A 24,444-nucleotide genomic window follows, 5' to 3' on the forward strand; every position below is an offset into this window, starting at 1 on the left:
AAAAATTCAGATATGTGTAGCTTTCTCCTGGCAAGATGACCTTATCAAATTATTCCTATCTGCATACATTTTTTCCCCAATGCAATGCAAAGGAATTCAATGGGCAAAGTGTTCCCACCCTCATAAAATCCCATTCCCTTTCATTTGATCCCCAACACTAATCCACAAGAAAATACAGCAGGAGAAATGAAAGAAGATAAATATATCCCTATCTTTATATATCTTTGTATTCATAAAATAAACATACATTATTTTTCTGAGTTATTTTTTAAAACAACTCTTTCCCTGGTTAGTGACTTCAAACCATGAATTTACAGCCACCAACCAAACCCCCACCTTGACCACGAACTTGGCTCACATGGTTAACCGGCATCCTTTCAAAGTCTGTCTCCAGATTTCCCTGCCTTCTGCCACCCCAGGGAGCTGCAGGCTTTTACCCATCAGTTTGCATTTCATGATGATTGCATAGGGTACCTGCTGCTGGAGGAACGTAGCTGCTTGACTCAGACTGAGAAATCCTCCTCCCAGGAGATGTTAACACTTGGCTGGAGGCAACTGAGAGGTGCAAGATTTTTCCTAGTTCTCTCACTTCAGAGCTGAAGCACTCTTCCAGTGAACTGAGTCAGAAGCCTCAGGAGGCATGCTAGCCAGCCAAGTGTAAGTTCACACATAGATCAGTGGTCCCACTTCCCTGAGTCCTTCGTCTCCTTAGAAAATCACCCCTACTTTCTTAAGGCTAGACATTTCCCTGGACCTGAGGGGAAGTCTGTTGTTAAACGTGAAACTGGGAAGTCCCAGTGCTGCTTGAAACTCATTTAATTACAGAGATTCTATGAGGGACCAAGTGCATTTTCAGGGCTACAATAGTAGCCCAAGCAGATGACGGTCTCTGCCCTTCTGGAACTTAAATTCTAGTTCGGGGAGATGGGCTATGAGCCATACACACGACAGGTAAAACACACTGTATGTTAGAAAGTAATTGGTAACACAGAAAAGAAAAAATAGAGGAGGTGAGGGAGGCGGGGTATGGGGGCCCTCTGAGGGGCGCATCTGCATCGTTAAATCAGTATTGCGCCCTGTTGTTCATTGCCTGTTTGCTGCCTGATTCTCCAGTTAGATCCCTATCCTGGACTCAGACAAGGCAGCGACCTTGGTCCGTCTGACACTTTGTCCAGGGCCTAGGCCATCACCATTAGGTGCTCTCACAGTACTGAGTGTCTGACTGTGTATGTAGACGCAACCCAAGTTAGCATCTTATAAGCTTCCATAATGCATCTTCCGAGATATGTCTGTATCTGTGACTAATACTTGTTCAGTTCAGTTCAGTCGCTCAGTCGTGTCTGACTCTTTGCGACCCCATGGACTGCAGCACACCAGGTCTCCCTGCTCATCACCAACTCACAGAGTTTACCCAAATTCATGTCCACTGAGTCAGTGATGCCATCCAACCATCTCATCCTCTGTCATCCCCTTCTCCTCCTACCTTCAATCTTTCCCTGCATCAGCATCAGGGTCTTTTCCAGTAAGTCTGTTCTTTGCATCAGGTGGCCAAAGTATTGGAGTTTCAGCTTCAACATCAGTCCTTCCAATGAACACCCAGGACTGATCTCCTTTAGGATGCACTGGTTGGATCTCCTTGCAGTCCAAGGGACTCTCAAAAGTCTTCTCCAACACCACAGTTCAAAAGCATCAATTCTTTGGCGCTCAGCTTTCTTTATAGTCCCACTCTCACATCCATACATGACTACTGGAAAAACCGTAGCTTTGACTAGACAGACCTTTGTTGACAAAGTAATGTCTCTGCTTTTTAACATGCTGTCTAGGTTGGTCATAACTTCTCTTCCAGGGAGTAAACATCTTTTAATTTCATGGCTGCAATCACCATCTGCAATGATTTTGAAGCCCCAAAAAATAAAGTCTGCCACTGTTTCCCCATCTATTTGCCATGAAGTGATGGGACTGGAGGCCATGATCTTAGTTTTCTGAATGTTGAGTTATAAGTCAACTTTTTCACTCTCCTCTTTCACTTCCATCAAGAGGCTTTTTAGTTCCTTTTCACTTTCTGCCATAAGGGTGGTGTCATCTGCATATCTGAGGTTATTGATATTTCTCCCAGCAATCGTGATTCCAGCTTGTGCTTCATCCAGCCCAGCGTTTCTCATGATGTACTCTGCATATAAGTTAAATAAGCAGGGTGACAATATACAGCCTTGACGTACTCCTTTTCCTATTTAGAACCAGTCTGTTGTTCCATGTTTAGTTCTAACTGTTGCTTCCTGACCTGCATACAGATTTCTTAAGAGGCAGGCCAGGTGGTCTGGTACTTAAGGATTAACTTAAAGGTTAGGAAAAGTCACACAAACTCTTTCCATAAAACAGTTTTTGGTTTACGCTTGTTTTCTAAAACCCTTCACTGGGCAACTTTAGTCTCACCTCTGCCCCCACTCTAGAGAAGTTAGGGTCTGGCAGGTACGGTTGGAATTTTAATACATATGTCTTTTCTTTTTGCAATTATTTGCTTTTACTCAGAAGAGCTTTATAGAGGAAAAAAATACATGCAAGTGAAGTTCACAGGACTGTTTATTAGTAGATACAGTTATCTTGCTAATTTGGAAAGTGGCCCCTTTGTGATGGAATGATCTAGATATCTCTCTGCCATTCTCAAGCCTTTCAAAGACTTCCACAGAGTGAGAGAGTTTCCCAAGGTCTGAATGGAGACCTTTACTTTTCCAACGTGCTCCCAGAGGACACCCGGGAAGACTACATCTGTTACGCCAGGTTTAATCACACTCAAACCATACAGCAGAAGCAACCAATTTCTGTTAAGGTGATTTCAGGTAAGAGCTCAATTTCCAGAAACTCCCTTGCAATGCTATTTACAGATGTGTGCAAGTATGTCAATTATTAAATACCACTCACTTTGAAGTAAACAGATTCATTGATCAGGGATGTACCTGTGAGTAGTCATGAAAGTGTTGGCATGTGCATTCTAGGAAGCTTGCTTACTTTACTGTATTTTACAGTTTTTACTGTTATTACCATTATTGTTTCTATGATAACTTCCTGAATCTACTGGTTTGGCCAAAACATTAGTAAGATGTTACAGAAAAGCCTGAATGAACTTTTTGGCCAATCCAGCTCTTAGTGTTCTGAGCACTTGCTTGTGGTTTATGCTCCACAAGGCCATTAACTGGGAGTCCTGCAGCTTCGGTTATATGTTCCTATCTTACTGGTTGGGGGTGGCTCAGTGAATTAATGCAATAGTCATGTACAATGTAAAGTACTGTTTTTACTAGGTTGGGATGGCACTTGCTCAGCATAGTGGTTTATGTTTTGTTGCCCAGTACTTTTCTTTCTTTTTTTTTTTTTTTTTTTTTACAATTCTCTCTCCCCTTCTTTTTGCATTCTTCATAATATTCTGTTTATTTCAGTGGATGAATTGAATGACACTATAGCTGCTAATTTGAGTGACACTGAGTTTTATGGTGGTGAGTTTTGGTGATTGATTGTAACTAGTATTTCTTCTTCATTGTAGAATTTAGTTCACTAACTTCACCTCCATGGCTGTTTAACCTTATTTCTTTATGAAATTCCTAGTTACATGTTTAATACCACTAGAATCAATGTATGTTTCATATAAATTTAGCTTTGAGCTCTCAAACATGTCATTAAAACATGTTCCATGTTGTATGTTTAATAACAAAAGTTACTATAACTGTTTTCGTGTAAAGAATCATCCCACAAAATTTGAAAAAAATCTTTCATATGTGTTCAGAATTACATTTTTCATTTTTTGTCTGGCTCATAAACTTTTCTCATAGATTAGTAAGAATTGGCAAGGTACATTAACCTGCTAAACTACTAACATCAAAGTCTTAATAACCTTTAGCAACTAACATTAACCAGATTTTGAGAGGAAAGCATTGTATTTTCCGTCTGTTTTCACATGACCTTATCAATGTCATATAATTAGAAATAGTATTTCTCTTAGTTTAGTTTAAAATCAAGACACTATCTTCAGTGGAAATAATCTTTTAAAAATAGATTTAACATCATTCTTTTGAAAGGATAAGAATTTTATTTCCTTAAGGGAGGGAAACATGGATCTCAAATGTAGAGTCTATGAATGAAAATTATGGGTTCTGAATATGGGGTCCTCTTAAATTATCCATAAGCTCAAATTTCTGCTGTACTAATTTTTTACCCTTGAGATATGAAGTAAAAAAGCACTAAGGTACTACCAGTGGCCAGAATAACATACCATAACTCCTGCCTTACTTTTATTTTATTTTTACCTTATTTCATGTTATTTTATTTTATATTAAAATACTCCTGAGAAATATGGACCTCAAAATCACTTTCAAAGTGATTTTTCAAAGGAGTAAGGTTTCCTCCACCATCTCTAAAATCTAAGGAAAACTCTAATTTGTCTTCAGTAATACCTTTTCTGGTGTTCAGCTTTTTCTTCTGAGAAGTGATGATAATTTATATATTACTTTTTCAGTTTTTATGAGCATCAAGTAGATAACACATTAAAGTGTTGCACACTCTTAAAGTGCTCTTAGAACCTCAAGATGGTAGGATTTCTACTTTAAGTTCTTCTGAGATGCCACCAGAGGATAAGGACACATTTAGGCCAGGTCTCCATAGGTTTTTTCTTCATGAAACATGAAGGTAGCCTCTCTCTCTCTCTCTCTCTATATATATATATATATATATAATCCCTCCCTGAGATCTCTGACTTGAGCCCTCTCTATTTATTTTTTCATTGGTGAAACCAATTTTAATTTCTTTAACTTCACCCATAATCCATGGCACACATTTGCCAGACCTCTGCCAGTCACTTTCTAGTTTTGTTTTGTTTTCTGTAAACCTCGCAATTTGGGTATCTTGATATATTAGATGTCCACCATGATTTATCTTCATGATTAATCAATGGAATTGACTATAATGTTGTCCCTAGGGTAAACCAAAAGACCTTGTCCATTGTCATATCCTTCAGAAAAACCTAACATATTCCAGCAAATAGACAGCTCATTTTCCCTTTGACCTGAGTACTCGAGTGATAGATAATTTGATAACATAATTTTCCTCTCTATGTCTACATTTTGAAACTTTACCAACCCACCAAAAATACATAGAACCCTAACCCAAATTAGGAAAATATACACTGGAAAATAGTCCTCATTGTTAGTGCTTATGCAACCAAAGTAGTTTCTACTTCTGGCCAACTGAGTAAGTGATGGCTATTTATAAGGCAAGGAGTATGTATGTGTTTGTTTAGCAAATTTCACAATCAATGGTAAATGGATTTGAAAAGGGATTAGATTTTTAGACAGTGAACTGCTCTTCTAGAAATCCATATTCTTACTTTGAATGCATATTGATCTTCTTGTTTGCAGCTAAATCACATAGACAGAGGCCACCAGCATTTTTAACTCCAGACGGCAATACAAGTCGCAAAGAGGAATTAAGAGGAAATGTCCTTTCCCTTGAGTGCATTGCAGAAGGGCTGTGAGTTAACACTGTCTGTTTTGATGTCCATTTCTTATATAAACACAGTAGATGGGTAGAGAGACATTAATATTGTATCATAGCAGGAATCATTGATAGAGACTCCATTAAGCAATCAAGAAAAATGTGATGATTACTTCCAAAATGGGCCCTGTGTTATTTTGTATTATGAAAATACTTTGTTAATGGAAATGTTCCTTTAGAAATGTGTCAGTAATCACCTTATGATTGTTATAATTGTAATTAAGCTTGTTATTTTGCTACTGTTGTCTAACAGATCATCTCAAAACTTAGAGGCTTACAACCAATAGCTGTTTGTCATTGATGATTTGTCTACAAGTATGCAGAGCAGTTGTGCCTTAACAGGGCTGGATCTGACTGATTTCATTTGAGCCTGATTATGCATCTTCTGAGCAGCTCAGCTATGGGTTCACAGCTCTGGGTCTCCTGGTTGTTAGTAGGGCAGTGGAGATCTTGGTCATGAATTTTTCACATCCTTCCAGGCAATCGAGCTCTGGCTTATTCTCCTAACGGCGGAAGCTCATTCAGCCTCTTAGAGCGTAGCCTTGACACTGGCATGCTGTCCCATCCTCTACCTCCTAGCGCTGGTCACCAGACCAGCTTCTTTGCAGCTGTCTCATCTATGTGTATGCTTAGTTACTCAGTCGTGTCCAACTCTTTGTGACCCATGGACTGTAGCCTGCCAGTCTCCTCTGTCCATGGGAATTCTCTAGGCAAGAATACTGGAGTGGGTTGCCATGGCCTTCTCTAGGAGATCTTCCCAACCCAGGGCTCGAACCCAAGTCTCCCACATTGTAGGTGGATTCTTTACCATCTGAGTCACCAGGGAAGCCCTATCTCATCTATGCACACTTCAAAACTGATACCAGCCCCAGAACCCATGTGCGCTTGAGAAGAGTCCCAGGGAAGCCTCATCTCAGCTGCAGGGACAGCTGTTCTGTTAGGGAAACGCTGGAGGCAAGCTTCTGAATACTTTCCTCTCATGCCTGGCATAGAGTAAGTGCCATTGACAAGGCACATTCGCTGGAACATTGACTGGACTCTCAGAAACACGTTGTGTTGTGTTGTGATCTGTGCTGTCCTTGACCTGGTGACTCCGAGTATCACATTCCTTCCTAGAAGCCCAGAATCAGCCTCCAGGAAAAATTTTAATACCTCTGGAGACACATGGAGGCCCCTGCTGACTATGTCAAGAAATAACACTACTCATGACAGTTCATCAAGTATATCTGTTCAGTTATTTTTACTCAAGTAAACAAAAACAATTCTACAACCCATTAATCCTACTAGTATTTCTAATGATAAATATTGTGTTCTTCCTGAGGGCCTGGACCATTCTTTTTTTTTTTTATCTTCCCAACACACAACTTAATGCTTGACCTATAGTTTGTGTTTGTGTGTGCGGGCTCAGCCGTGTCCAGCTCTGTGACCTCACGAGCTGCAGCCCACCAGGCTCCTCTGTCCATGGGATAGTCTAGGCAACAATACTGGAGTGAGTTGCCATTTCCTTCTCCAGGGGGTCTTCCCAACCCAGAGGCTGAACCCCTGTCTTTTGGGTTTGCTGCTTTGGCAGGCAGACTCTTTACCGCTGCGCCCCCTGGGGAGCCCTGCTCTATAGTCTGACTCTGGGAACCCATGGACTGCAGCCCACCAGGCTCCTCTGCCCATGGTGATTCTCCAGGCAAGAATACTGGAGTGGGTTGCCATGCCCCGCTCCAGGGCATCTATAGTTTAGTGCTTAGCAAATATACTGAATGGTTTTTCATTTTACCCTCATGAAAACCTTCTCAGGTCACCAGATCAAAACAAGCATTATTGTCTCCATAAAGGCAGTGGAGGAAACTGAGGCCCCAAAAGCCCAGAGATCCAAAATCAGAGCGCAGTTTAGGAGTAGGGCTGGGATTTTGAAGCAGATCTTTTTAACTCTAAGCCTAAGTCTGATTTTTCATCTATCTCTGTAGTTCATGATTTAATAAGAAACATAGGTGAGAAATGGTTTAAGTAACATGTGAGTTGGGCCTACCTCTATCAATTGACATAATGTTTTAAAATATCACTAATAATGAAATTAAAATAACAGCACAATTCCTCTAATCACTTCATTCACATCATCAGATAGCCTGTTATAAGATAGGGAGACTCTTCCATTTGGTATGGAAATATGTATAGAAGTTTATGGGCACAAAAACTAACCTTTTTAAAGTTAGCTTTTCTCTAACCTTTCTTCTTTCTCTAACCTTTCTCGAACCTTTTTAAGTCTGGCTGACTAAAAAATTGTAACTTGAAGGACTGCCTTGGCAGTCTAGTGGCTAAGAGTGCAAGGGGTATGGGTTCAGGGAGCTAAGATCCTATATGGCTTATGACCAAAAAACCAAAACATAAAAACAGAAGAAATATTAGAACAAAAATTCAATGAAGACTTTAAAAATGGCCCACATTTAAAAAAAAAGTTTTTTAGAAAATTGTAACTCGGTGTCATTAATTTCATGGTCATTCTTTTGATTGATATAGTGTAGTCATGCAAAATTTTCCCAGAGTGTCTCCTTGATCAGAACTTTGAAGGTAATAATCAGGTCCCTTCAGTCAAGTAAGTCTCACTGCCATTCTCCACAGATCCCTGAAGTCAGAGTTCACAGTGTGCTATCACTTAGCACAGTTCTGCTTGTGTGAAAATGGTAACTTACAGATTGAAATGTAAGGTTTTGAGCATTGATTAATAGAAGTGGGGTGCTACTTAAAATATTGATCTGTTCCTCATGATCTTTATGTTTGTGACAAACTTGCATGAAAATTCACCTTCAAAAACAGGTGAATTTTTTTTCGTGATTCTATTTTCTGTTTACCTTATCAGGCCTACCCCAATTATTTACTGGATAAAAGAAGATGGAACACTCCCCATCAACCGGACATTTTATAGGAACTTTAAGAAGACTCTGCAAATCGTCCAGGTTACAGAAGCAGACTCTGGAAATTACCAGTGTATAGCAAAAAATGCATTAGGAGCCATCCATCATACCATTTCTGTCACAGTTAAAGGTATATCATTTTCTAAAATACATGGTTCTTGCCTCCATGAGAAGCCCGGAATCTTTCATTAAGTGCCTTTAATTATATTCTTCAATAATAATAATGTAAATTTATATCAATACTCATTGTACCTTGAATCTCTTCTTATTGCCATTTATGGGGCATCTAAATCAGGTAAAAAATTTGCTCCCTTGATCTTCCTTGCAGAGGATTCCAATTAATAAGTATTGAAAGAATGAAGGAAATAGAAAATCACCATTAGAATTCCACAGTTGTAACTGCTATAGGCAAGAGCCAGTGATGAATGCTAAAATTACTGGCTGCCCCCTTGCCTCTTCAGAGCAGTCCCTCAAAGTGATCTGAGAGTCCTGTCTCCTGGGCTTACATTGTAATAAAATGTAACTCTCAAAAATAAATAAAATGATAAAATTACTGGGTCAAACTTTAAAGAGAAACAGGTTGTTTGCATAACCTCAAAGTGTGTTTTCTCCCCTTACCCACCCACATCCAGATTAATTACTGAGGTAGGTTTAATATATGTCCACAGGTTCTTCACTCCTCATCCTTTAAGGAGATACAGCTTAATCGCCCTCCCCTTGAGAAGGGCTGAAGTTACCTGCTTCTAATGAATAGAATATGGAAAGCAGAAAAATAGTAACTTTACAGTGAAGAGAGCTGGCAGACATCACTCTAACCAAGTGACCAAGGTTCATATAACCAGTAATAAGCCATGTCAATATCATGTGCTCCCAGATTTAATGCAATTAGAAGGTTCCATCACCCAAAACCTCAGTTGAATCATGAAAAATCATCAGGAAAAACTCTAGTGAAAATAGGTGTACCAAATATAGTGGTTACCAGTGGGGAGAGGGAAGGAGGGAGGGCAGTAAAGAAGTAGGAGATTAAGAGGTACAAACTATGGTTTTTAAAATAAGCTACAAGGAACTATTGTACAACACAGGTAATGTAACCAGTATTTGATAATAACTGTAAATGGAATATAGTCTTTTTTAAAAAGAAGTAATTATGATGATACTAATGATGGTGGTTGGATGGTGATTATAATCTAGCAATTCAGAAATTCTTCACTCAGAGATCACTAAATTTGACCTTAGGTGGAAAAGCTTTTGTTTCACTTAAAACCTTCCTATTGATCTGTATGAGAATTCAGTAGTCGCTGGTATAAACATTCTCTAGGAATGAGGGTGTGTTGGAATGTTTCACAAAATATTTTGGTTACAGATAAGAAATGGAGAATGTGCCTTAAGAAAAATATGAAGATTAATCAATTTAGTAAGCTTCATTTATCCCTGAAAGAATTCAGTTGACTAGTTTTCCTTTCTAAGTCTGGAAAGAAGTTCAAAGAAAAACTGCTTTATGAAATAAAAAACAGATGATAGAAAACTTATTTATAGAGTTGGGGAAGTAATTAACACTGATACGTTTACACAGCTAACATGTATATAATTACTTATCTCCATTTCTGTCCTGATAATGATAAAATGAGGATATTGTTCCTTGTTATAAAAAATGAAAAGCTCTTGATTAAAAAAAAAAGATGTTCTACAAAATAACTTACTAGTCATCTTTAAAAGTCTCAGGTTCATGAAAAACAAAGAAAGACCAAGAAACTTTTAGATCAGAGGAAACTAAGTAAGAAGATGTAACAATTAAATGCAATGTGATGTCCAGGACAGGGTCCTGGAACAGAAATAAGACAATGGAAAAACTGAGGAAAGCCTAGTATAGTGTGTAGTTGAGTCAGTGGTATTGTAGCAATGTTAATTTCTTGTTTTGGCATCTGTACCATAGTTTTGTAAGAAGTTAACATTAGAGAAAGCCAGTGAAGGACTTACAGGAACACTCTATACTAACTTGGCAGTGCTTCAAAAACTGGAAAGCTTTAAAAATTGCTTACTAATTTTATAACTGTATGTATTCTACAGGGCTTAGAATTTAGATTCCTGTTTCGTATCCCTATCTGTACCTCTAAATTGCTGTACAACTTTAGAGAAATCTGTTACCTCTTTGATATCTGATCCATAGAGTGTAGAACCAAGACAATGATATTTGAATCAAAAGGCTCTTGAAATGATACATAGATGTCAGTGAGTCTCTTTAAACATTCTTTTGAAAATCTGAAGTGTTTTTGAAGTATCACTTAGAAGTCTGTTCACTCTAAAAAAAATGAAATTAACAAATGGTTTGCAACATACTTATTTGTATCATTAAGATGGTTCAGTGTACTAAATTTCCTAGAATAACTTACTTGATTCAATTTTGTGGGATTTTTTCCTTTCCTCATAAAGCGGCTCCATACTGGATCATAGCACCTCAAAATCTTGTGCTGTCCCCTGAAGAGGATGGAACCCTCATCTGCAGAGCGAATGGCAATCCGAAACCCAGAATTAGCTGGTTATCAAATGGAGTCCCGATAGAAAGTAAGTTTCCTTGACTGGCTCCAGTCGCAATGTGTTTTTAGAGCATAGTGATTTCTCCACGGGAGAAAAATGATGATAAAATAACTTGACTTAAGGAAGGAAGCCATATATAAATTACACAGAAGCCCCAGATTACCCTTAGATTTTAATTTTTTTTCTTTAGGTATAATTTATTATGACTGAATTGTTATGCTATTAACAGAACAGTATGCGCTGATTGGAACTTTAGAATTGTTCTTGTTTTTTGTGTGAATCATAGGAACAATGACAGGGTGAGAAATAAACAGCACTGAAAAGTTCACATTATCTTCTTTTTTTTTTTTTCATTTATTTTTATTAGTTGGAGGCTAATTACTTTACAATATTGTAGTGGTTTTTGTCATACATTGACATGAATCAGCCATGGATATACATGTATTCCCCATCCCGATCCCCCCTCCCACCTCCCTCTCCACCGGATCCCTCTGGGTCTTCCCAGTGCACCAGGTCCAAGCACTTGTCTCATGCATCCAACCTGGGCTGGTGATCTGTTTCACCCTAGATAATATACATGTTTCGATGCTGTTCTCTTGAAACATCCCACCCTCGCCTTCTCCCACAGAGTCCAAAAGTCTGTTCTGTACATCTGTGTCTCTTTTTCTCTTTTGCATATGGGGTTATCGTTACCGTCTTTCTAAATTCCATATATATCACATTATCTTTGTTCAAAATGTCAAGTGATATGTCAAAACATCACAGGAGTTGGAGGAGGTGGTAGGGAGGCTAGGAATAGAGACAGTGGATATGACATTAAGAAATACGGCTGTCTTAATTTAAAGAGGTTTTAAATTATTAGGCCCATTCCTAATAGAGCTCACATGTCCCCAAGTTCTCCAGTCTTGAGAGGTCACTGTTCCATTTAATACCCAAAGAAGAACACATCTTCTGACCTCAGTCGTATGCTGGATGTTCTGTCTTTGACCCGTCTTCTCTCCCCAAGTTTTACTGAGATCAGCCTTGAGCAATGTTTACGTGATCTTAGCTGCCAAGTATCACCTCTTCTGCCACCTTCCCTGGGCCACTCCAGCTCTCAGCCAGCTTCCCCAGCCTGCCACCCTGCTGCCTAGAACAGTCCCCAGAGTGTAGCCATAGGCTGTCCGTCAATCTTCTAAATCATAGCAAAGACCAGTTTTACAGAACTTGATTGGAAGCTTCAGTCTCATAGAAGGGCATTATAGCAAAGAAAAAAAAAATGGATATTGCATCTCCCTTCTCTTGGATTCCTAAGCCATGGCCATCCACAGAGAGCCCACTGCCTCTCTGTTTTCTTGATTCCATCTACCACCAGCTGCTATTGACAGGAGAATCTTTGGACATTTTCCCCTTCTTAGAGAGAGAGAAAAAAAAATTGGTTTCTGTTTAAAACCCCGCATCAGGTTCACCCTCCCCATCAGTAGCATAATAATCTGTAAAGACATTCAGTAATTACATTCAGTAACCTTCAGTTACATTCAGTAACCTTCAGAATACGATATAGAGCAGCTTGGCTCCTCATTCCTTCCAAAGTGAAAGTCACTCAGTCGTGTCCAACTCTTTGCGACCCCATGGACTACACAGTCCATACATATATTATACAGTCCATGGAATTCTCTAGGCCAGAATACTGGACGGTAGCCTTTCCCTTCTCCAGGGGATCTTCCCAACCCAGGGATCAAACCCAGGTCTCCCGCATTGCAGGCGAATTCTTTACCAGCTGAGCCACAAGGGAAGCCCAAGAATACTGGAGTAGGTAGCCTATCTCTTCTCCAGTGGATCTTCCTGATCCAGGAATCCAACCAGGGTCTCATGTATTTCTGGCAGATTCTTTACCAACTGAGCTATCAGGGAAGCCCTTCATTACCTCCAAGCCAGAATCAAAAATTGATTCTACTCTCCCATACCCAAAAGATCCATTAAACTGGCTTTCCTGAAATAGTCTTCGCCCTAAGATGACTCTGAAAAATACTGGCAGATTTTAAACAGCCCAAGTTCCTGATGATTCTCACCCACAAGGTCTTAGTGCTCCAGGCCTAAGTAGAGTGAGAGACCCGCTTCTGTGAGTGTTTATTAGTAGTTTGTCACACAACCCAGTCCTTATCAGATGCTCAGAATCAGACAGCCTGTGTTTATTGTAAAAGGAAATATGTTCCTTTTACAAATTTACAGATACAGGGAGAACACAAATACTAAGGAGTCCAGCAAAATGGGTTTGGATATTTCTACTCCTAATTTTAACTAGTATCAGAATCAGGAAATACTGCAGAATATTTTGTGGTTGTGCATTGGGAAGCTGTTGCCACTTTCAGGGACATATGAGTGAAAACTGAGAAGTGGAAGGAAGCCCAGAACTAAAAAGTAAGTTTTCTGGTAGGAATGTATTCAAAACAGCAATAAGGAATGGAGCATGCTCAGCGCTGTTGGTACCAAGTTTCGTAGCTCAGAGATTCTGTGCCGATTTATGGAAGGTTAAATGTACCCCTGAGATCTGGCCTCAGTGAAACTGACAAGTGGGAGGGGACATCCATCATTTCTCAGTGGGGAAGCTGGGGAGCCAGGGAATGTTGAAAAGATAAATCCTTAAGCTCAGCAGCCAGAATGCAATCAGAAGCAGGGGGAAATTGAGATGTAGGTGGGTCAGTGACACAGGGATGAGGGGAGATAAAATAAGGAAGCGGATCTTTTCTTCTGGTTCTCTCAGCTTGTGATCCTTCCAAACAAGGCATAGGTGGTGCCTCTCAGAGGACATATAACTCCAGCTGTATTGAGAGTTTTGCACTATTTGGGTATAACATAAATATGACTGAAGGGTGTAATGTCCAGCACAGGGAATATAGCCAGTATTTTGTAACTTTATTTGGAGTATAATCTATTATATTGAATCACTGTGTTGTACACCTGAAATTAATATAATACTGTAGGGCAACTAGACTTCAGTTTTTAAAATGAGCTTTGAAGTTGCATTCATAGACATTCCCCTTTAAATGAACTATTTAGGGGAAGGATCAACTATGAAAGGCTGGCATTTGAAGGATGGAGTGTAGGTCCCTGGAGACAAGTGGAACCTATCTCCTGGAACCCCAGATCATCTGATTGGGTCCAGAGCAGAAAGAGAACAAAAATCTCTCAAATCAGGTTCAGAACCAGTTCATTTCTTCCATCCCCGAAGTATGTCTTAAGAGGCTCAGCAGAGCTGGGATCAGAGATGCTGATGCCTGCAGATCAAGGGCTCCTCTGCCTCTGGTGTGCCTCAGAGTGGGCACAGTGGTGGACAAGTAGGAGGAGAAAATGCCCTGCATCCTGGTAGCAAAGCTAGGGACCCAGTACTGGGAGCAGATGCTATCTGTTTATACCGAGGTGATGAGACATGTATAAAAAAAGCTGAGCACCAAAGAATTGATGCTTTTGAACTGTGGTGTTGGAGAAGACTCCTGAGAGTCTCTTGGACTGCAAGGAGATCCAACCAGTCCATCCTAAAGGAAATCAATCCTGAATATTCATTGGAAGGACTGATGCTGAAGCTGAAACTCCAATACTTTGGTCACGTGATACAAAGAGCTGACTCATTGGAAAAGACCCTGATGCTGGGAAAGATTGAGGGCGGGAGAAGGGGACGACAGAGGATGAGATGGTTGGATGGCATCACCGACCTGATGGACATGAGTTTAAGTTCCAGGAGATGGTGATGGGCAGGGAGGCCTGGCGTGCTGCCATCCATGGGGTCGCAAAGAATTGGACATGACTGGGTAACTGAATTGAACTGAACTGATGAGAAGTGTCCCTGGAAGGTATTTTCCTTCACATCTGGAAGCCAAGCTAAAATTGCATGGATTACTATTTGTAATCTCGGAATTGAAAACTGATGGGTTTGAGGCACCTGGTGGGGACTCGCAGCTCTCTGCAGGAGGGCGTGGCAGGGACAGTACAGTTCCCCACCCCCACTCTCAGCCACTGGTCCATCTATAGCTTCTGGTGAATGACTTCTTGGCTAGACCCTAAATCTGTTTTTTTAATTTTTAATTAATTAAAAAAAATTTTTCAATGTTCAATTAAAAAAAAATTTTTAATTGTATTCATGTATAGCTGATTTGTAATGCGTGAATTTCTGCTGTACAACAGTGATTGAGTTATACATGTATATGCGTTCTTTTTCATTTTCTTTTCTGTTACGATTTATCCCAGAATATTGAATATAGTTTCCTGTGCTCGACAGTTGGACCTTATTGTTTATCTAATCTAAATGTAATAGTTTACATCTGCTAATCCCAAATTCCCAATCCATTCCCCCTGCGCTCCCCACCTGTAAGTCTGTTCCCTATGTCTGTGAGTCTTTCTGTAAATAAGTTCATTTGAGACACTGAGTCTTAAACAGCTAGTTCAAAGTGAACCCTATATGCCCCCACCTTGCACTGACCTCCCTGATCCAAGATAGGGAGTAAATGAAGAAGAAAACTGTCCAAAAATCTGTAGAAGTTTGAGGAGCCCCCTGCCTCTCCCCTGTCTGCCCTGCTTGATAGTTTACCTGTTAATTCAGAGGCCTCTAAATAAAACTGAGGTTTGGGGACCATTCTGGAAACAAGAGACTGCGGCTTGTCATCTGTAGTTTGCTGAGTTTACAACCCACAGATGCATTCAGCAGTGATAGGGCAAGAACGAAGGCTGGCAGAGAGACAGGAGAAGGCAGGAGAGAGCAAGATCTGCTACAATATACGACACAGAATCGGCATGATAAGCACTAAAGGGGGAGCCAGAGTAGACCTCAAAAGTTAGCTGGGAGCACAGGCTGGCTTGCTGACACCTTCTGTCTAGGAGGTTGCAGAAACCTTGGCTGGACCAGTTGCTGAGGGGCAGGGGCAGGAACAACTGTGCTTCTGCAGTATCATAGTGCGGCATCCCACCAGGTGCCTGACCTCCCCGCCAGCTGCCCTGCAACAGAGAACAGTATCGGAGGACCACAGTACCAGATACCTCCCCACTCCTGATTTGTAGACAGTCACCTAAGGACACTGTCACTCTCTTCCCCCCACCCCGCCCCACCTCTGTAGGTTCTCGCTGCCAAGTGCACATCAGGACTATAAAAGGAGAAGGTGGGTCAGGACAGGAGAGGGTCAGACTTGGATTTTGATAGCAAAATATAGTGTTGCTGGTTGGTGACTGTGCATTTCAAACCTGGCACCTACTGTTTTACAAAACTGGAAGAATTCATTCATAAAGAGTCAGGGCCCTAACCTCAATGTCTTTCAAAGCTCTGTCCCCCTAGGACTGGCCAGGTTACTTTAAACTTTCCTTGAAGCAAAAAAAAAAAAAAAAAGTATTAAATATGGAATTTGCATAAAATATGTTTGAAACCACCTGCAGAAGTCAAGAACACAGCTGCAGAGGTGCTGATGCCAAAAAAGAACTCCTAATTTTTATTGTGTGACCTACAGTGTCTGGGAAAGTGTGAAAATAGAACCCAGGACCAGAAAGAAAATGTCCAAGGTCAAGGCTGTGGATACCAAGATTCCTGACCTTGTTCTGGGAGAGAGTGGGAGAGTCTAGCGCTTGTAGATCTTTAATCATCCCCCTTGTGAGTTGAGGTAGATCTCTCGGATTCTTCCAAGTGGAGTGTCTGTAAGATCACACTATTATTATGTTAAAAGTCCCCTGTTCTCTAAAAGATGAGAAGGGGATGGAATGAAGAGAATAAGAGTAGACAGAAGGCCTCCTCCTGCCACAGTTACATATTGGAGGGAGAGATTGAAAGACAGTGATACATAGTAAGCAGGCAGAGGGACGGAGATGTGGTCTAGGACTCCCCAAGTTTCCACCAAGTCATCTTTTTCCTTTTTTCAAAAGAGCTCAGTGGCCATCCCTTCACAGGGGATGTAATACGTAGATGAAGAAGAAAATTCATGTCTTCATTCAGAGATTTGTTCTACATTATGCACAGATGTTCAGATTTCAGGAGATGTTTATAGAGGAGACTAACTCAGGAAATCGGAGCAGTTATTGTACGTTAAATAAACCAGTAAGTCTCTAGTTTCTTATCTTCGAGATACATGTACTTCTCTCTCCTTCGTCTGTTTCATGAAGCTCTTTTTAAAATAAAACTATGCATTCGATACAAAAATATTTTAAACTTTGATAGTATGTTTTACTTGTATACTGGCACTTTTTGTTTTTCTTATTTTCTAAATGTTGGAAACATTCATGGTTTTGGCCAACCATGTCAGGAAGGGTAGAATAAAAGAAAGTATTATTGGAAGACTGTCACCCCAGTTCTGAACCTCACCTTTGGGGCTTTGTACAGTGGTGATTTCTACGCTCTTAAGTTTCTTTACCCAGTGTGCATTTATAGAAATCGAAGTTGGTATTCCTAGAATTAATTATTATTTCTGTGGGCAATTTGGGTTTAGATACTAGAGAGTTACTCCCACTCAGGAGCCAGGACACAGAATTCAAAGGCTTCAAATGTCTCTGCACCAGTGGTTTTATTCTTTGTCCAGTACCTGCTGAGCTCCCGTATGTCACTGTGACGGTCCCGGGTTTGCTGGTATTTCTTTAGTAAGTACTCAAGGAAAACCAAACCAGCATTTGGCTGGTAGACCAAACCCCCATGGAGAAATATCTGCTTATTTACTCTTATTACTCTTACCTAGAGGGCTTATTTGATTTCTAAATACATCACCAAAAATAAATATTTGGAGGCTGCTCCATTTAGCAGAAATAAGGCAGAAACACTCAAAGGCCTCTCAGGTTAAAGGAAAAAAAACAAATTGAAAAGGGTTGATAGCAGGACAAAAAACAAGCTGTGGGCTACATAAAAGCTGTCCTAAATGGTGTGTGTTGTGCTTGATGAACCCCCACTAGGGGAAGATGGTCCTACTGGTTTTGTGAGTTGAGCTGGTCTTCCACGTTTATGGCGAGGTAACTTTTTACTGTGGTTGAAAAGACACATAACAGGTTCTACTGTCTAGGACAGGGAACTATATCCAATCTCCTGGGATAAGGCAGTATAGAAAAAATTATTTTAGAAAGAATGTATATATGTGTAAAACTGAGTCACTTGCTGTATATCGAGATTGGCACAACATGGTAAATCAACTATACTTCAGTTAAAAAATACACACACATAACAGAAAATTTGCCATCTTAATCATTTTTAAGAGTGTTATAGTACTTTCACACTATTGTGAAATAGATCTCCAGAACTTTCTGATCTTGAAAAACTGGAACTCTATCCCCATTAAACACACAGAGGTGTGGCTTTTAAGAGCTCGGTATTTTCAAGGAACTGGGAGGGACTCCCAGCCCTCCACTGCCTGGCAGGTCCACAGAAGTGCAGTCAGAGTGCACATGGAGACAACTGCTGGGTCCAAAACACTGAGAATCGTTGACAGAGAAGGAGACTCCAGAGATGCTGGAGACCGTGGAAGGACATTGCTGAGAATGTGTGAGTCAGAAAGGCCGAGGTGATCCTAGACTTGGGATGCAGGACAGGGAACACAGGCCTCCCGGAGGGATGCATTCTCAGGGTACCTGACAGCCGGCCTCAGGTCTCATCCACTTCCTAGGCCAGTGTGGCATGTTGGTCCTCTGCTCTCATTTACTGAGGAAATCTATACTCTGTCCAAGGAGTTGAACTTGTATTTTTCTTCTGGTTGGAAGAACATGCTCCTTAAGGCCATTTTGAAATCATTAGAATCATAAACAGTGGATGTGAGCTAAGGTGCCAACTCAAATTGTTTTTGTTTTTGTTTTTTTTCGGCCATAACACAGCATTCAGGATCTTAGTTCCCCAACCAGGGATCGAACCCATGCCCCAGGCAATGGTAGCAGGGAGTCTTAACCACTGGACCCAGGGAAGTCCGCCAACTCAGAGCACAGTGGCTCACTCCATCACTAGTTGAAGTAACTGGACTGTCTAAGACAATAGCCTTTCTTCCTTTTATTTATTTATTTTTTGTTTCTCTTTTGATTTGATTTTTTTTTATTTTAAAAAATTTTTATTTTGTATTGGGGTATATAGGGCTTCCCTTGTAGCTCAGTCGGTAAAAAGTCTGCCTGCAGTGCAGGAGACCCTGGTTCGATCCCTGGGTTGGGAAGATCCCCTGAAGAAGGAAATGGCAACCCACTCCAGTATCCTTGCCTGGAAAATCTCATGGACAGAGGAGCCTGGTGGCCTGCAGTCCATGGGGTCGCAAAGAGTCAGGCACGACTGAGCGACTAACACTTACGTTATTGGGGTATAGCCAATTAGCAAACAATGTTGTGATAATTTCAGGTGAACTGCAAAGGGAACCAGTCATACATACACATGTATTCGTTCTCCTTCAAACACCCCTTGCATCCAGGCTGCCACATAACGTTGAGCAGCGTTCCTTGTGCTATACTAAGATGATTTTCTAAGTTAGCTATCAATTGTGATTGGAACGTCAAACATACAACTACATACAGAATGGTGTGATAGTAAATGTGTATAGTTTTAAGCCACTAAGTTTAGAGTAACTTGCTCAGCCTCAGTAGAAATGAATGCAGAATGAGAATGAGTGCGCATGATAATTTGAATATGTGTAATAAAACAAGGATGAATACACTAGCATGATGTCTTTTGTTATTTATTTTCATTAATAACCCACAGATGAGACTTTTTAAAGTGATAAAGGAGTCTAAAGGCAGTAATAAATGTGTTTTAAGTGCCCATCCTTTTCCTGTCATCAAAGAGGAGAAATGGTGTTTAGAATGTAAGTACAGGCTAGTAAGTGGTTCAGGTTCCAAGAGCAGTTTAAGAAGAAGGATGCTATTATTTATCATTTTAATTTATTTTATTGAAGTATAGTTGATTTACCATGCCCATTAATTTCTGCTATACAGTAAAGTGATTCAGATATACATGCATAGACTTTTTTTTCTTATTCCTTTCCATTATGGTTTATCTGGGATATTGCATATATGGGTGCTGTTATTTAGAGTTGGTTTTGATCAGCATGCTGAGACCAATGTCTAATACCCCTTTTAGTACACTTTTAAAGCCATGTAAGGCTACACCCTAAGATTTAGTGTTCCCAAAAATAAATATATGTTCAATAGCATGGCATTTCCAAATTGTTGCTCATGCGTTGGACTGAATTCTCTTATATTACCAACGTGTTCCATTCTGCTTTAGATAGGATCAATTGTGGTCTTAACATTTTTTTCAGATACTTGAGAGATTTAGCTGAAACTGCTACCTTTAAGAGAAATTTCACACAGTTTATTTCTACTCCAGCTTCCCAAATTGCCAAAGCAGGAAAATACATATTTTCACATTTGATAATTAGCTCCATATTTAGTTACATATCTGTTTCAGTAAGAGGCTTTTAAAATATACAAGTTCAGATGATGATGTAGAGGGTTTTATATTTTTGGACTACTTTTTGCTATCTCCTCCTGGTGGCTCAGACAGTAAAGAATCTGCCTGTACTGCAGGAGACCCAAGTTTGATCCCTGGGTCGGGAAGATCCTCTGGAGGAAGAAATGGCAACCCACTCCAGTATTCTTGCCTGAAGAATTCCATGGACAGAGGAGCCTGGTGGGCTACAGTCCATGGGATCATAAAGAGTTGGATACAACTGAGTGATTAACACTTGATAATTAACTTTCCTTCTCATAAATTACAGTAATATTTTGTGAACAAGGTAATGTTTTCCTGAATTTGTATTGCAATTTATACCTAACTTGTGGATTTTTTCCCCTACCTCTCTCAAAGTAATATTGAAAAGAACCAATTCATTTGAAGCTGAATGGATGTCAAGCAGATACCCATGCTGTTAAGTGATAACTAAATTCTGAGGAAGGAAATTAATGATTACTGCCTGGTTGTTGGTTTTCTTTCTTACTGCATATATACCTAGATCAGTCTTCTACGTCTAAATTAGACCTCAGGTTGTACATCTTTTAAGTAAATAGGAATGAATGTATACTTTTTGTTTTTGTATCCAAACAGTTGCCCCTGATGACCCCAGCAGAAAAATAGATGGCGACACCATTATTTTTTCCAAAGTTCAAGAAAGATCAAGTGCAGTGTATCAGTGCAATGCCTCTAACGAATATGGATATTTACTGGCAAACGCATTTGTAAATGTTCTGGGTAAGCTCTCCCTTTATTAAAGACATGGCAAATTCAATTAATGACCATTGTTGTTTTTCATTCATTCAGCAGAAATACATTAAGCATCTGCTATGCAGTGGCATAGAACTTGGAGCTGGAAGGAATATAGGAAGATAGATAAGATAGAATCTAATGGTTACATTGTGTCAAACCCCTCAAAAGGAAAAGAGTGTTGGTTTGCTCTTAATAACTGAATGTGACTATTGTACCATCCTTAGAAACTGACAAGTCAAATGAAAATTTCATGATTGTGATTTTTGAAAATCAGCCGTTAATCATAATGTTTAGCACTGATCTAAGTCACAGATGTACATTTATTTATCAATTCATAATAATATGTTTAGAAAACTATGACATAAATGTTCTGAAGTGATTGGTTTTTGTGAACATTATATTTCCCTTATGGAATAAAAATGACTATAATACCAGATTTGTTAGAAATAAAATTTATATGAGAATGGTTTTCATGATACCAAGGAATTATATTTCAACTCTTTAAGTGGAGTAGGCTCCCTTTCAAATAAAATTAAGGTCAGGAAGCCAACCCATATGTGGTATCTTTTCCTTCGTGCTTGAAGCTAAGGTTAGTAAAATCACATGAAGAGCTGAACCATCACGATGTTGATGGAGGTACAGGAAGCAGTTCCAATTCTGGTTGTGTTTTGAGTCATCAGCGTTCTGCTTTTTTCTGCCAACTTGTGTGTTCTGATGGGCCATTCAACAAAAATGTATTTAGTCATTATTTTGTGCCAGGTACTGTGCTGGTTTATGGAGAGAAAACAGTAAAAAGTCCCTTTCCTTGCCTGCAAGGAACTCACAGTGTAGTAGGAGATATAAAGAAATCAGTTGTTACAAACTATGCCTGAGTAAGATGCAAACATGAGGCAGAGGGAGAAAACTTATGTTTTTCCACCTTGAGTGACCAGTGGGGTCACACCTGCCTGAGAACGTAAGGGGAGAGATACATTGGCTGTGCCTTATCAGAACTCTAATGACCTTAAAAAGATGCAGAAATACGCAGTGGGCCTAAATGTTTATTTTATCTTAATATTTACTTTACCTTTTCACAATGTTTTTAGCTGAGCCACCACGAATCCTTACATCTGCAAACACACTTTATCAGGTCATCGCAAACAGACCTGCCTTACTGGACTGTGCTTTCTTTGGGTCTCCTCTGCCTACCATCGAGTGGTAAGTAGTGGTCCTGTCTGTTTGTCATATTTACATTTGCTAGAGCTTTCAGATTTCTCAGTATGTAGGGTTTTAGTAGGAGAAAAAGCAGGGAAGAATCCATTATCTTATTAATTATTAAATGTATTCACAAATATTCATTAATGACTTGCTCTATGCTAAATACTGTCACATGGATAATCTTCTTGGCAGTATGCTTTGTCCACCCTGGAGGGATATATAAATGTTTTTGAAAAAAAAATTAAAATTACAGTGCCACAGTATCACCTGGGATGTCATGAATGATGGCTGGAGAGATAGGTTGAGGGACATTCCTTGATCATAAAATATCATCTGAGGTGAGAGAAGGGTCCATAAGCTTAAAAACAGAATTTGCTATTACCAGTGTTCCCCTCCCGCTGAGCATGCTGGCTTGGATCCAGCCAAGCTCCCCCTGTGTCTTGCACTCCCTCTTTAGACCATTCCATTTCACATATCCCTCCTGGTACTAGTCCTGTTCATCCTCCCAACTTGCTTTAGCCTGAGCTGAAAGAGACAAGGCCAAGAGAGGCAACAGGGCAGAAAGAATGAGTGAAAGAAAATTGGAACATTCATTTATGGATCCTCTGTCAGCTGGCAGACACTGTGTGGGACTCTACTTCTTGCTGTGAAATTAAAGCCAGGTACTGGATTAAAACACAAACACAGATGCTTATGTAGAAATTTTCCGAGCAAAGGAGAAGTTAATGCTTAGTCTTACACCTCTTTTCACCCATCCTCACTTCTGAACTTTTTATTTTGTGCTGTGGGTGTGGTCAGTTAACAATGTTGTGATAGTTTCTGGTGGACAGCAAAGGGACTCAGCCATAAATATCCGTGTATCCATTCCCCCCCAAGCCCCCCTCCCATCCAGGCTGCTATAGAACATTGAGCAGAGTTCCATGTGCTATAATAGCAGGTTCTTGTTGGTTATCCATTTTAAATATAGAAGTGTATATATGTCCATCCCAAGTGAAAGTCTCTCAGTCTTGTCTGACTCTGTCAGGCTCCTCTGTTCATGGGATTCTCCAGGCAAGAATCCTGGAGTGGGTAGCCATTCCCTCCTCCAGGGGATCTTCCCAATGCGGGGATCGAACCCAGGTCTCCCACATTACAGGCAGATCCTTCACGGTTTGAGCCCCCAAACTCCCTAACCGTCCCTTCCGCCTGCAACCATAAGTTCATTCTCTAAGTCTGTTAGTCCATCCTCACTCCTCTTGATGCTAGCCCAGAAGCTGAACGTAGATGTACCTTACATGTGTGCTTTTTTATTTTTCCTCTCCGAATATTTTTCCATTTATACTCTCAAAAGTACAACCCTTGTAACCTTGATGTTGAAATCTCTGCAGATGGAGTTACAGACACATCACTGTAGGAGGAAAAGGTCAAAAGGAGCAGTCTTCATTTTGTCTGTTTTTTCATTTATTAGAGATAAAATAGATAATAATGTGGTTATTAAATTAGAAATCTCTCATAATGAAAATTATCACTTAAGTATTTAGTATTACCACCCTCATTCTTTAAGCACCATTTATCACTGAGTCCTCCAGTTTGACATCCTGTCTTTGCATTGACCCCCCCTGCCCCAGCCCCCCTGACTGACAGGCATGCAGTATGCTTACACAGATTTGAAGTCTGTGAGCATCATCTGGTAATGCAGATCATGATGTGTTGACCTTGAACAGGGCACTTTATGTCTGACTTCAAACTATGACGTGTTTTTCTTCTCATGGTTTTTTCTTCTCATTGTTTTTCTTCTCGTGGTTTTCATAATGAAGGTTTAAGGATGCTAAAGGAAGTGCTCTTCGTGAAGATATTTATATTTTACATGAAAATGGAACTTTGGAAATTCCTGTGGCCCAGAAGGACAGTACAGGAACTTATACATGTGTTGCACGGAATAAGTTAGGAATGGCAAAGAATGATGTTCACCTGGAAATCAAAGGTGAGGCAGAGGTGGCAAACATTTTTATGTATTATGTGACTTTGAGCAAATTCTCCAGGTTTTTAAAAAAATTTATTCTATTGAAGTATAGTTGATTTATAATGTTATGCTAATTTCTGCTATACAACAAAGTGATTGTT

At 40.0% G+C, this 24,444-nt stretch overlaps 1 protein-coding gene across 22 annotated transcripts in view; it reads left to right on the top strand.

The window, feature by feature from the left end:
* The window catches only part of NRCAM (neuronal cell adhesion molecule), a 319,465-nt gene that overhangs the window by 242,249 nt on the left and 52,772 nt on the right, over positions 1-24,444 (top strand). For 17 of the 22 annotated variants that reach the window (XM_070468956.1, XM_070468953.1, XM_070468989.1 and 14 more), the window contains 8 exons: positions 2,667-2,837; positions 3,432-3,488; positions 5,403-5,514; positions 8,387-8,571; positions 10,872-11,003; positions 20,986-21,129; positions 22,230-22,341; positions 24,138-24,304. In XM_070468956.1, coding sequence (XP_070325057.1) covers positions 2,667-2,837; positions 3,432-3,488; positions 5,403-5,514; positions 8,387-8,571; positions 10,872-11,003; positions 20,986-21,129; positions 22,230-22,341; positions 24,138-24,304 — 1,080 coding nt within the window. The remainder of the gene's footprint in view (positions 1-2,666; positions 2,838-3,431; positions 3,489-5,402; positions 5,515-8,386; positions 8,572-10,871; positions 11,004-20,985; positions 21,130-22,229; positions 22,342-24,137; positions 24,305-24,444) is intronic. The other 5 variants (XM_070469005.1, XM_070469031.1, XM_070469013.1 and 2 more) reach the window with 1 other exon arrangement.

Source organism: Odocoileus virginianus, chromosome 1 (assembly GCF_023699985.2).
Source record: "Odocoileus virginianus isolate 20LAN1187 ecotype Illinois chromosome 1, Ovbor_1.2, whole genome shotgun sequence".
NCBI lineage: Eukaryota > Metazoa > Chordata > Mammalia > Artiodactyla > Cervidae > Odocoileus > Odocoileus virginianus.